The following is a 15085-nucleotide window of genomic DNA, read 5'->3' as shown; positions in this document are numbered from 1 at the left end:
GGCGAAAGGTGGCCCGACACCATATTAATCTGGTATGTTGCAATTTCGTTGAGTTGTTTCCATTTTTCTGATCACCATCTGTGTTGCTAACTACTTTTATGGCTCTTTTTGTCAATACTCAATTCCCAGCAGTTTCAGACAAGGGAACAAGTTGCAGCAAATGGAATTTTGCCCTCTCATACTGAAGATTACTACACTTTTACTCTGTGCTTTATATTCAGTGATGAAGCAACGTTTCATTTAAGTGAAAGTAAAGTGTCACAATGCGCATGTATAATTAGCTTATTTTTATTTATTTATTTATTTATTTATTTGCATCCTTTTGATTATACAGAGTATAATATAGGACTCGTCATAAAGTCAGTATAATAGGTATTACATATATTTACGTGTTACATATACATTAAATTAATTACAAAATTTGTTGAATATAAATTTTTTTAGTAAACTCTAAATAAATATTAAGTACTGTACCTCTGCTATATGCTACCTTGACATTGTATATGAAAGTGTGGTATCTGCAGTTTGTAGAATCTATCATAGTATGCTCGAGAAACTTGTATAAACTGATGTAACTACTTAGTTTCCTATCTTATTTTATTATAACTCCTGTTTAGATATTCGTCTGTTGAATAAAAACAATGCTGCATAAGGTAATTGTAAAGTTATAATTACATGGGCGCATGGGAGGATATTCAAAATTAACAAAAAAATGGCTACTTACCAATGAATCCTCCCTTGAAAAATTTAAAGATTTTGACGTTTCGGAACTCTCAGCTGGTTCCTTCCTCAGTGGCAAGGCAAAAAGGATTAAAACGGGAAGGAGATAAAAGGAGTAAAACCAGGTATACATACCACTATATAAAAGTAACGTACAAAAAAGATCCTGAGGAAGGAACCAGCTGAGAGTTCCGAAACGTCAAAATCTTTAAATTTTTCAAGGGATGATTCATTGGTAAGTAGCCAATTTTTTGTTAATTGTAAAGTTGTTTAATTTCCCTTGGTAACTTGTTATATATAAGAATGCCAGCATATTTAGGACCTTTCTCAAATACATGTATTGTGGTCTATTAAGAAAAAAATCCCTTTATTTCTGCTGTCGTACTCGTGCTGATCGCTATGTCGAGTAAGGACATGGCCTAGGTTTTCCTTTACAAATAACAACAGATGGAAAATGTAGAAACAAGGTAACGGCAGTATATTGAGTTTCTTAAATATTGGCCTGCAATGCTCTTTATATTTTGATTTAGTAATTATTCTTACAATCCTTTTTTGTAACCTGAATATTGCTTTACTTTCAGATGTGTTTCCGCAAAAAAATAATTCCGTAACTCAACATCGATTGAAACAGACTAAAGTACCTTATTTTGAGTGTAGAGAGGTTTAATACGTTAGAAAGTATTTTAATTGCAAAGCACACTTGACTTAGCTTCCCGGTAAGTGACAGTATATGTTCATCCCATGTAAAGATGTCTGATATATATAATCCCAAAAACTTAACCTTTGATGGATTTTGTATTAGTGTATTGTTAAGCATGGTATTTGCTAGATTAGGTTGTTTATTTTGGGTTTGGTGGAAAATTAGACTTATTGTTTTCTGCCAATTTAGTTTGAGTTTCTTTTGTGAAAATCAGTTTGAAAGTTCAGTAGTTATAGTTTTTGTTTCAGTTTCGATATGATGTTTATCTTTGTCAGTAATACGAATATTAGTGTCATCTGCAAATAACGTTGTTTTTGCTTGATGTAGGTTGCATGAGAGATCATCTATATATATTTAGAATAGTATAGGACCTAAGACAGACCCTTGAGGTATACCACATGGGTTTATTTGAAATTTGGATATATATTTCGATGACAAGTTACTCCTTTTATTTTCCGAATGTATTATTTGCACTGCCTGTTTACGATTTTCTAGATATAATTTAAACCAGAGATTTGCTAGTCCCCTTACACACTGTCGTCTAGCTTTTGATGGAGTTCTTTATGAGGTACCAAATCGAAAGCCTTTGTAGGATTTAAGAATAGTCCAATGCAATTTTCTCTATTATCAAGACTTTCACGTACCTTTTCTGTGAAATTGAAAAGTGCTGAATCCACTGATTTCCCTTTAATAAATCCATGCTGTTCATCTGATATTATAATAGCATGGAACAATCCAGCATGAATACGAAATACCTGAAGCTATCAACTGTATAGTTTCTCGAGTAAAAAACATGCTTTTTTTTTCCACGTCATTAAAAGAAAATTCTATCTGGATATGTTTTAGAATTTATTATTACTAGAAGAAGATTCCAGCGTCTATATTTCCCAACATGATGGGGCCATTTCATTGGCATGCAACGTTCGCTTTTACTAAAAAACACTTCCTCACTGTTGGATTAATCGCACTGGACCCATAATTTGGTGCTCTATAATATTACTTGATATACACCGTGCAAGTACTTTTAGGAATACATTAAGGATGCTGTTTACACGCCACTGTTACCAACTACTTTGAAAAAAATATGAAAATGAAATGAAATCTTTCAGTTTTGCGTTCCACGGTTATGCCGGCTAGGCTAAAGAAGACGGTGATGATGAGAAATGAAGGCAATAATGGAATCAATAAAGTGGGAAACGGGAGAACCCCGAAAAAACCCATACACACGGTGTTTGTTCACCACAAAGTCCGTTTGGCGCGAGCAGGGATCGAATCAGGGACAAAAAAAAAATAAATAAATAAATAAATAAATAAATAAAAGGAAAATTACATTGGTATTGCCCTATTGTTAGTAACAGCAGATATGCTACAAAACGTACGACAGAAATTCGATTACCGCCTTGATACTGTTCATATCACTAAAAAATCAACAAACCTGAAAGTGAGTAACATTAACTTTAAGAGCATTTCTTTATCGCTATGCTATGTAGTATTGAAACAACTTGAATATTTCTTACATTTTATTGCAATATAAGTAAAAGCCAAACTACTTAACTAACCTTTCCATTGTGTCCTTTCAAATTATGAACAGTTTCGAAAGAAATTGAAGAGAATATCTGTATTACATTTCCACTAACAGCAGCAAACAAATGACCCCCACGGCTGAAACAACACTCTCTACAGCTTCGTATAGCAAAATCATGACACACAACGAGATCATTCGTTTGAATATCCATATATCTAAGTTTATCCGAAAAGCCAGCTAACATGTAGTGACCTGACAAAGAAAAGAAAAGCTAAAGTAAAGGAACATGATAATGAATTTTATAGCGTCTATTCTTTTAATTAGAAAAGAAAATGCAAGTGACCCTATGTTCGATCTGGAAAGTATATAACAATGTACATTATTATTTCTGGAACCACAGCCTCGTTGATACTACCTTATTGAGTATTTTTAAGTACGAACAAAGTCAGTTAAGCATTCTTCGAGAAATCCGTTTACACAAACTTATCAAAAGCATTCTTCAAGAAAACCGTTCACACAAACTTATCCATCAACCCTTTTACTCATCCTTGCTTTACTAAAGAGAAATGACTTACGCTATACCATACTTCTTCACGATCACAAACTTTTATTTACTTATTTATTTATTTAATATTTTACTCTTACTGTCGCTAGAAAGTAAATATGTTACCGGAACTATCCTCAATACGAATTAATTCGACGGCGTAAAAATATTTTTCTTTTCTTTGATTTATGCATTAGGTTAGTGTAAGTGAGCATGTTCTCTCTTAGTAAGTTATACTACAACGAAGTTGTGTATATTAGATTAGTGTGAATGCAATGTCCATGTGAAGTTTGTGGAAAACTCACCTCAGCAACAAGGTGACGGGCTAAGAACTTACGTCTAACGTCATTTCTCTGTACACATCCATCAAACAGGACGGAGTATCCAGTCAGTCCAGGAAATAGTGTGTTATTGAACAGAATCATATGAAAGTGCACCTAGTGCCAAATCTTTATGAATTCAATTTAGGCATTTTTAATAGCAAGTCTAAATAATATTACAATGTATTTGGGCCAAGAATGGCGAATGAAACTCTTATTAACCGTTGGTTTGTGAAATTTCATTCCGGTAACACAGTATTGCAAAATAAGCCCATGGACACCGACTAACATCTTGTTTGGTTGAACTCCACACGAGCGCAGTGGAAGCAGATCCTCAGGGAAGTGTTCATGCCAATGCAGACGAGTTAGGCATACCTATCACTGTATTCGGTAGCTTGTCGTAGAATCGGCAAGGTAAAGAAGTTAAACTCACGGGTGCCACACAAGTTAACGGTAAACATGAATCGTCGTCTCAATATGTACAGATTTCGTAGGGAATGATCTGAAACATTTCCTGCGTCGGATTGTCATTTCAGAGGAAAAATAGATCTGCTATGACAAACAGGTCAAGACAATGGTTGGATTGTAATCAACGTCCAGAACGGTTTCCTAAACCACTTTTTCACCCACAGGTGTTGTTGCTGGCATGATAGTCTATAGTGGGAGTGATCCATCACATCTTTTTCAGGCGAGATGAAACTATTCATATAGATCGTTAAAGTGCTGAAATCCATTCCATGAAATGTACCGCAAACTTGTCCGCAAGTATCCAACAGTGATCAGTAGACATAGTGTCCTCCTGTTGGACGACAATACTCGCCCACATGTTGTACAAAGGACAGGACATAATTTCTCATGAGCTGCAATATGAAACCCTCTCTCACCTACCATATTCTTCCAATATTTCTTCTAGAGATACCGCCTGTTTCACATTCCTCCGATATTTCTTCTAGAGATACTGTACAATCATATCTTCGGAGGGAAAACCTTCTCTGATGATCGGGCTGTGCAATGTGCGGTGGAGGACTTCTTCGCATCGCAGATTCCACTTATTTCGTTACGGAATCCAATCGTTGGGTGAACAGTGGCGAAAATATATGGTTGCAGAACGTAATTATTTGATTAACCAGGTATTGTAGCTTTTAATTTTTGGCCTTTGGAATGAAGCACCTGGAGGAGATTTAACTCTCATCTAGCTAACATGTAGAAGACACTAACGCAAAGGCCTTTCTTTGCTTTAATTATCTCAAAACAAATTCACACCCATATTTATTGAACTTTTTAGTTGCAATAACCTTTTTTTCTTTTCTTTTATCGGTTATTTAACAGATTTTTACGTATACTCAGAAAATGTATTTCTGCTTGGCAAGTTATTAGGACTACGTTGAAATATTACTTGCTGAGAAACGGGAAATTCCTGATTCACTGTTTCTTGAAGTATTTGATTTATAGCTGAAATAGATTTTAAAACCGATTTTTCCTACTTTTTCTACAACTGGTTCTGCTTTCCGGTTGTATGATTTCCAACTTGTATTAGAGAAATTTGGTTGTTACTAGTCGAAGCAGATGCATAGCGGTGGAGAGTTTTTAAAGCACATTCTTTCAATTGTGTTATTCGCTAATGGTACTTGGGAACTCTACAGGTGAGCGCACCTCTTCTAAAACTCTTCTAAAATTTTAAGCGTTCAAATGGTTCTGAAAAGAGTCTCTCAGGAATTTGGTAGGGATATCGTAGCTCATGGGTACATATCTCAAACTTTCGGCAATGATCTTTGACATTAAAAAAAGAAAAAAGAAAAGAAAAGAAAGAAAGAAAGAAAAAAAAGAAAAAGTAAAAAAGTGAATATATTATTGCCAAAACTTTTTTGAGCTTTAACCCTCTGAGAGATAGATGTATATGATTCGGTCACTATGATACATATCCCACACCCTGCTAAAACAATGGATGAATTAAGCATGACGTACTTCCGCCGTAACTACGGGCATAATTTGTTTCCGGTGGATTCCGAAGAAATAATACAGTAACTACGTAACTTACAATAGTTATATTTTTGTTGGCCTATAAACATTATAACGAAAGAGAGAATTGTAATTTTTGTCTAAATTTCTGAAGCAAGAAACTTAATAGAATAAACAGGTTAAAAATAGGGAAGGTAGGGAAACGTATCGCAAGCAAATAAACGTGAACCAGCCCTAGCCTATGTTTTCTTCACCAAGCAGTCATACACTTTGGAACCTTTCACTTTTGTTGTCACCAGAAGTGTTGATTGCTTGATTCATCCATTAAGAAGCGGTACATATACTGTTGCTGAGTATATGTTGTACTTGTTTTGCAGACTTTACAGATACATTTTTTGCATTAATTGACAAAATTTCTTCCCCAACAATCAACTGCTTCAAAAGAAATAATGTGAAAGACTTCTTTCTCTGCAGAGCGATCTCAAATACGATGTATGCAGACCAAAACCATAAAACCACTTTTTTCAACTACTACTTTTGAGACGAATTATGCCCACAAGTAACAAGTCCTTTCTTTACATAACCCAGGAATTTTCTCGGAATTATTTCACTTAACAAAGAACTAATTTAAAATCGTAAAACCTACAAATTCAAAGTTTTTCCTTGCAGGAACTGATTTTCGCAAATGAAATTTAAAAATGACAAAGAGCAATAATTTACATGTGTATATGCAATGATGGTAAAAATACACACTAATTTTCCAAATATGCATTACATGCCCTACAAAACTTGGTTATTTCATTTGCAAATGAGCTGTAATGGATAGAATGAATAAATAGATATTGACCCATTAGTTTACATAATCCGAAAAATCGGATGTCGTGTTTTTTACTTTTAAATTCATTATAACCACATATCCACAACTTTAACGGACAGAATATTGTTGCCCGATCCCATAACAATCTTACGAGGGTTTTATTCTCAAAAAGCTGGCAACTTTGGCTTTATGGGGCAAATTTTTCAAAGGACACCATTGTGACTGAATGGTAAAGAAATGTCAATTTGTAGTCAGCAATTAAAACTAGTAGAGAAAGTAACTAAGTATTAATTTTGTATGAAGAATATTCGTTTTTTTATTATTATTATTATTTTAAAAATATTGATAAAATATATTACTCCACGTATCTCCTGTATATATGATCCAATTTTTCGAATGGTGCTTCCCACCCACTACATTCAAAATCAAGGTAGGTTCACGCTTCATCCAGAGTGACAACCCACTGCCATTTGTCACCTGAGAGGTACTGTTCATACAATTTTATTACGTTCGTGAATCTCTCTTGAGTGTGGCTTGGTGATAACTTATACCCCATCGCCTTATAACGTTTCTTCAGTCCTAAATTGTCCTGGCAAGGTTGCTTTGAGTGGGTGGGTTCTCCTTCACAACTGATAGCCTGATGCTTCTCAGAACGCGTGGTGTCCTGGCTGGACATGCTCGTTTCCTTTTCACTCTCACGACTTGATCATATTTAGAGCCGGTGCTTTTACAGCGCTGGCTTACCCTTGCTACTGTACGTCTGCTGATATTGTTGCCCCTTGCCGCACACATTTTCACAATCACTGACGCACTGAATTGTACATCGGAAAGCGCACATATGTACCCTACCCAATAAGGTGTCACTTTAACAGACATAATAGCTGTTCACTACAACTTCCACCCAGTGCTGTACGAGACTCACTACTGGATTCAAGGGCTACTGACTACTGGCTTCTTTTCCTACGCCATGCTCGTCAACAGCTCTGTAAAATTGGCCACCTTAGGTGAATTGACCTTCTGTATAAGCTGTATATGTTTGGATAAGCAAAACAACAATTTACTAGAACAAGGTTAAATTACGGAAGATAACCGATTGGGACAAACTTACAAATATTTTTCTGTTTACATACTTTTGTATTAGTTAAAACAACAATGTGACATTGAACTTAAACCACTGAACTTAAACTATAACCAAATTAGTTAAAATCAGAAGTTAATTAGACTGCTTCTTACACACAAAATTTTGTACTTCACAAGAAAAACTGCAGTACTCACCAGTAGGATGTAACGCTACACTACATACATCTTCTTGAAATTCTCTGCAGAAGATCTGAGATAAGGTTTCATAGTTCCATATTCTTAATGTCTTGTCTTCTCCACATGTCACGTATATCGGTTTCCATGCACAAACATCTAAACCAGTTACTGCACCATGATGTAAAGGTTCACCTACCAATTCAAAAGTTCCTTCAGTTGTCTGGAATATCAAACAAGAACTTAAACTAAACTAAGTTCACTTACAAATGTTCCGTATTTAAAGTGATATTTAACTTACTAGAATTTTGATGTACATATTATTGCACTGATCTTATCTGTTTTATGAAGTATATTTCTTAAATTTAAGCTTTCCGTGAGGTAACGTCTCATCATCAAAATGTGGAAAAGTCAGAAAATAAAGGTTAAAGAAGGATCTCAATTCGTAAGTGGTTTTCTTCAAAATAATAAGAATTAATTTCAATACTTCAGTCTCATTGCTTCACTCAAAAATATAACCCAGGATATAACGTAAGCTGATAAAAGTAAGGGCCACTGGACTAAACTATATTGCTTCTTAAATTACTCGTACAACACGTAGTGCTGCAGTTATTACTGAAATATTTATTTTTGAAATATAAATGAAATGAAATCTTTAGTTTTACGTCTCGTGGTTATGCCGGTTAGGCTAAAGGAGACAGTGATGATAAGAAATGAATGAAATGGTAAAATGAAGTAGGAGGAAACGGGAGAACCCCGAGAAAACCCACGAGCACGGTGTTTGTCCACTACAAAGTCCACACGGCGCGAACTGAGATCGAACCAAGGGCCCCAAGCACTGGAGGTGAACGCTCTACCATTGAGCTACCGCGCCCCTTTTTTTGAAATATAAATAAAATTATAAACAGTTATCAAAAACTTTGTCCGAAGAAAGCTTACTCCCAAAAGTAACTTACCCTTTATGGTATGAGAGGTAATTTTCGCGATATTATAGGTGTAATAAAAAAAAAATAAAAAACACCACTTCAGTTACATCTAGCAACACTGTGTGGTTCCTAGTGTACTTCAATCGTTGCTTCCTAGTTTAAAAATATACGCATGAACAAGGTTTCATTTTCGTATAACCATTATTTGTGTATCTTTAAGGTTTAAGTTCTACTATCCTATAGCACGGCCAACAAGAGATGGTCTCTGACGTTTCTTACCACATGCGGTGCGACATTGCAGCCCCTACTTTGATACCAGTGTTACCAACCACGATTATTCTTTCTTATACCATTAATTAAGTTGCCATTACAGTTACACCGAAAAAAAACCTTGACACGCGAGTAGTGGCAATGTCACTGCGAGCTGTCAGGGACGTTCTCTTACTGGACGCACTATAAACTTCGGGTTGTATTGGATCTTGGACACCTTGTATTTAGTCTAGTAAACATTAATGAACTAGCCTAGGATCCATTTCATTGCAAAGTGATTAGTGGACAGTGCAAGGATGTAATTACTATTTCCTGAAGCTAATCTGTGCTTTAAATGGTTAGTGAAAAAGAGTGTTATCACCATTTCTTCTAACTTACTTCATGTTTAATAGAGTTGTCAAATCAGTCGACGAAACATAGAATAAACACACATTATAAAAAGATTAGCCTGTAATTTTACCTGTTCTAGATCTGTAGACACAATGTTGCCAGAATAAATTTGACTTCGACTGGTTGTAACAAGTATCATATCTTGAGCCAGATTTACAGATAGTGATATAATATGTAACGGGTCTGATGATTCTAGCGTGGAAGAAAATTCAAAAGTGGGAAGCTTCACTATTTTTCTTCTTCTGTATGTCATAGCATCTAACCCTTCATATATATAAACTTGATCCGGTCCATATGTAAAAGCAAACCCTTTTGGGAAATATACAAGAATATCAATTCCGTTCTTTTCGTCAGTTGTAGTAATTTGAATCTCTGAAGGTCCACCTATTTGTGTCCTGGAATTAGGTAACATTATAAGCAGGTACAAAACAAATAACGTATATTGAAATATATTCTGCACAAACTTACACATTAAAAAATTAAGGCAAGCTTGTACACTCATATATATATTACTACTTTAGCTTAATGTAATGTACTTATCACACACATTTTGAATTTTAAAATAGCTTTAACGTTTTAAATGCAAACTGAAGAATTTAGCAACATAAGGTTGGTCCAAAATTTGCACTGTATTTATTGCAGTAATTTCAAAAAGTTTATTTTTTGAATCAAAAGATTCAATATATTTAAACAAAAATTTTCTTGTAGGCCTTACACATATAGTGTAGCCGAACCTAAACTATCAGTTAACTCAGTATGATGTGCTTATTCCGTAGAAAGTACAAAAACTCGATTTAGGGGCCATTCAAACATTTTGTGGCCCTTGATTCAATTGGCCCAAAAGATCCAATATATTTCAATCAAAAATGTTTTTGTAGGCTTAATATATGGAGAACTACATACAGCGTAGAAAAACCCAAACTATCACTTAACTCAGTATGATGTGTTTATTCCGTAGAAAATACGAAAACTCGATTTGCGGGCCGTTCAAAAATTTTGTGGCCCCTGATCCAATATATTTCAATCAAAAAATTTCTTGTAGGCCTTATACCTGGAGAACTACATACAGTGTAGCAGAACCCAAACTATCAGTTAACTCAGTATGATGTACTTATACTGTAAAAAATATAAAAACTCGATTTAGGGGCTGTTCAAAAAATTTGTGGCCCCTGATCCAAAAACTAATTAGTGGCCAAAATCGCAATATTTTGATCTTTTTTTTTTTTTTTTTCCTAAAATTCTTCTTAAAAATTTAAATAAATCTATAATACAGAAACCAATGTTCAAAAGTCAGAGTAACATTCATTTCATCTAATATTAAGAATGGATAATAATCATAACTTCCTATTACAATTATGTATGATCATTAATTATTCGCTAAATAATATATTCAACATTATCCATTAAACTATTGAAATCATTAAAATATTAATAATGTGATGAACATCGTTCATTTCAATACATAATATCTTCCAATGGTTAATTAAAAGTATTATATACTAAACAGTATCTTTTATAGTATATGCTAAGAATTATTTATAGTGGTGTCGAATATCATCACATTATCGTATGACATTCAATTATTAATAAGTATTCTGGCTCTTAGTAGGTCCTGGAACTAATGAGGTTTTTTTCTTCTTTTCTTCTTAATTTTCAATTTGGGCCTGGAAATGTTTCTTCCATATTTCTCGATTTTCAACTTTCTCTTTCAACTCCCAATATTTTCTTCTTTTTCCAAATCATCGATCAGTTGTGTTCTTCTTCTTCCTATTCCTCGCTTTCCTTCCATCTTTCCTTGTATGGCGGTATGAAGAAGACAATTTCTTCACAAGATATGCCCAATCCAATTAGCTTTTCTACGAAGGATGGTGGCTAGAAGCGTCCTCTTCTCTCCTATCCGTTTTAAAAGATCTTCGTTTGTTACTCTTTCTGTTCATTTTTTTATATTAAAAAAACTTTGGAAGTATGAAGTAATTTATACATTAAATAAGATTGTAAAAAATCTTTTTAAAGAAAAAAAAAGAATACTTCACAAGGCCTATTTAAATGTTTAAAAACTGAAATTAATCTCACTTTACAAAAACTGAAATTAAAATTTACATTACCGAAGAAAAGTTACTCGATTGATTTTCATTGATAGAGCTTGTTTCATCATAAAAACTACAGTAAACTGATCTTAACCTCTGGAGCTTTTAATTTCCATTTCCATTTCTTTTCTTTTTCTTTTTCTTTTTCTTTCTTTCTTTTTTTTTTTTTTTTTTTTTAACCATGTTACGATTAAAGTTACTCATATTTCTTAAAATCAATTAGTTTTCGGGTTAAATAAAAACTGCAATGAATACACTTTGGAATGTGAAGTAGACTCATTCCAAATTTTCTAGGGGTTCTCCCGTTTCGTCCCACTTTCATAATCATTCCACCATTATCATTCATCTCATTGTCACCGTTTCCCTCATATGCTCGTGCATAATCATACGACGTTAAACTAAAAATTATTATTACATTTTTAGTACGCCACTTTACTGAAGCACGAGCTTGACAGTGCACGAAGTTAGAATCACAGGTTCTGAGAATGTACCAATAAACTATATATAAACAAAGAAAATTGTTGTTTGACTTTGTGTTTATATAGGTATAAATGCTTTAAAAGATATTAATTGTTATAGTACTACAGTATAGTAACTGTGTAATCCAGTTAAGCAAATAAGAGTAAGCAAATTGATAATTAATGTATGGATAAACTATTTATTTATTTTAACGTATTAATGTGATTTAAATGTATCTAAGTATTAAATAAGTTTAATAAGCTCATAAGCCCTCTCCGCTGTCTAATGGCTAGCGCGTGAGACCCGGGTTCGATTTCCGGTGGGAAATCACATAGAAGTAATTTCACAATCATGCACTTTCATTAATCATTCATCTCTTTTAGCCTAAAGAGCATATCAGTGGGACGTTAAAATAAAATATTTCATTTCATTTACATTTACAAACAAACGCATAATAGACGAACCCAATTTGGAGGGCACGATAGCGTCTGGACGGGTAGAGCTCCTATTTGGCCCCCGTAGCTACTACATCTCTGATGTTTAATCATTACATTTTGATTGACGAGGGGCTTAATTTTTGACAAAGAATAACGGCTCCGCCATTGGAAATGGATTGTTGTACATAGAACTTGGGTCGGGCTGGGTTTTTATAATTTCATTTCGATTCATGTACGCATCCTAAGAGGGAGGACGGGTCTCAAATACATCTCAAATACATCATGTTTTTCATAAAATTTTTTTTCCCACGCAAAGAATGGACATTTCACCTAGTAAATAAAAAATCCAAAAGTAAGACATCTCGATTTATTAAAAATTTGGAAACTTATATATAAAAAATACATACTTACTCTTCTTTGAATTTGGCACTTATAACTGGACTCTCTGGTGGCTTATGCGAACCTCTGTACTCTCCTTGCTCTACAATAAGAAGCTTGCCATCGGCCGTTCCTAACATTACTCGGTCTACTGTAAGCCAAAGCGCAGAAACTATTGGATAAATATCGCCTTTCTGGTACCCAAACTGCTTCCACTGACCTTCTGTCAGGCGTAGTAGTCTTAATAAACCTGGTCCAATGATGCACACAAGATTTACGTCAATAACATTGCAGGCAACCTTATGAAACAAAAACAAACCCATGTATTACATACATTTGCAGAAAGTGAACATTACAAAGGACTCAGGTTCACGAACTCCTTTCTTCCCAAACAAATCGGTTCACTAACAAGTTCTGTGAACAATTTTTCCCTCGGCTCACAAACGATATTTTGGGATATGAACGAACACACAAATCTGTACCCAAAATGCCACATGCTCAGCAGTGCTTTCGCACATTTGCTTTAAATATTATCTGTCAGTGCTCTGCTCAAAAATTCTACCTTTTGTTTCTTTTTTTGGATTTCATGTGTTATTTTCAGCCCTCGTTACCACTAATTAAAAATAATGTTATTTTCATTTTAAAAAAACGTAAAAAAATGAACACCATATTTCTGTGCCTAGAACGGATTAATTTTACTTACATTTATTTCAATGCAAAAAGTAATTTCGGTTTGCGAACAGCGCTACACAACGGATTAAGTTCGTGACCCGATAGTCCACTGTATTAAGAATTTGACAATTCTATTAGAAGGATGAATATTGTAAAATATGTGAAGGCATGTATTTGATGACAAAACACCATAGAAATACTAATACTAATAATCATAACAGAAAACGAAGAAATCAAAATAATAAAATGATAAAGTATTTATTTTTACTTACATGCTTGCATATTTATGTATATAATAAAATAAAGTAAATTAATTACTTGTATGTTTTTTTATGATTTCTATTTTATCCTATATTTCGGTAACTACTCTGTTACCTTTTGCAGGGGATGAAAAATTTGATGAAAACGAGATTCTTTTATGGATTACAGATATCTTTGTTGTGATATATGTTTCTTCAAATCGAAATACAAAGTGAATAAAGATAAAGTAGACGCTCAGCTCCCAGTATGGGTAAAATCTCCTAGCTTCCTTAAGGGATGTGAAAAAAGGAAACGTGTAAAAATGATAAACAACGACGATATTATTGTTTAATCCTTCGTTTTGGTGAACGCTGGAATGAAACGTGACACTTCCGATGCCGTTTAAGTTCACGTTCATTCCCAATTAGCACTCCAAGAGGGTAGGAAGGGATGATATAAAAAAAAATTGAAGACAAACGATATTAATGTTAAAACCATAGTTTTTCGGGTCGCTAAAATGTATAGTCACACTTCAGATACTGTTCAAGTCCTAATTCAGTTCTTATTGGAATAGAAGTTAGAAAGGGTGAAAAATAAAAAGTCTAAAATGATCCAGATTACTGTCCAATCCATCGGGGTCCATCAAAAATCTCAACTAGTTACTTTCACCCTTCAGTAAACTACCCTTTCTTTCGGGTGGGGTGGTAGGAAGAAAATTCGATCCCTCCCCAGGGGAATCTTATCAAAACTTTAAGTTTAAAATTTGATCCAGATACGTCGAACGGCGTGGCGTCAGGACGAACAGACAATTAAGCCTGAAAGTTAGTTTATCTTTATCTGATGCTTTCAGTTCTTTCAGTAGCTTTTCTATTTTAAAACCATCCACCTTTCTTATTTCTAGTAAATTTTCATTTGCAGTCAAATCCAATTTAAGAATATTCACAGTACTGTCAGCAAGTTTAATAATGCTTTGTTTGACACAATGATTCATTCGATCACTGCGAAATTAAAATACCGCTAATTTTACAGTAATTATGTGGTATCTTCAAATGGATAAAAGATAACCAAAAAGTGGAACAAGACCTCCCTAGACAATGTTACTTTGCATGAAATACCGTAATCACGAGTCACCTAGTAGCTTTCCGTTTGCAGTTATTTCGAAACGCGAAAATAAATGCCGATTTTCTAATTGGCTGGAAATCGAAAGCAGGTAAGTGAGTCGTGATAACGGTATCTCACGTAAAATAATATTGCCTAGGGAGGTGTTGTTTCACTTTTCGATTATCTTTCATCTATTTGAAGATATCACATAATTACTGTAAAATTAGCGGTATTTTAATTTCGCAGTGATGGGGTCTCTTAAGAAAGATAGAAGTTTTGAGTACAG

General features: G+C 34.1%; 1 protein-coding gene across 5 annotated transcripts in view; it reads right to left on the bottom strand.

Annotated features, from left to right (window-relative positions):
• The window catches only part of tous (testes of unusual size), a 92607-nt gene that overhangs the window by 61052 nt on the left and 16470 nt on the right, over positions 1-15085 (bottom strand). For 4 of the 5 annotated variants that reach the window (XM_081742346.1, XM_081742343.1, XM_081742347.1 and 1 more), the window contains 4 exons: positions 12820-13085; positions 9496-9820; positions 7861-8062; positions 2980-3197 (listed from right to left, as the gene is read on the bottom strand). In XM_081742346.1, coding sequence (XP_081598472.1) covers positions 2980-3197; positions 7861-8062; positions 9496-9820; positions 12820-13085 — 1011 coding nt within the window. The remainder of the gene's footprint in view (positions 1-2979; positions 3198-7860; positions 8063-9495; positions 9821-12819; positions 13086-15085) is intronic. The other variant, XM_081742348.1, reaches the window with a different exon arrangement.

The sequence above is a fragment of the Thermobia domestica genome, chromosome 16, assembly GCF_964235325.1.
Source record: "Thermobia domestica chromosome 16, izTheDome1.hap1.1, whole genome shotgun sequence".
In the NCBI taxonomy this organism is placed as follows: Eukaryota; Metazoa; Arthropoda; class Insecta; order Zygentoma; family Lepismatidae; genus Thermobia; species Thermobia domestica.
Note: the sequence above shows the minus strand (reverse complement) of the source record. Positions and strands in the feature narration are given on the sequence as shown.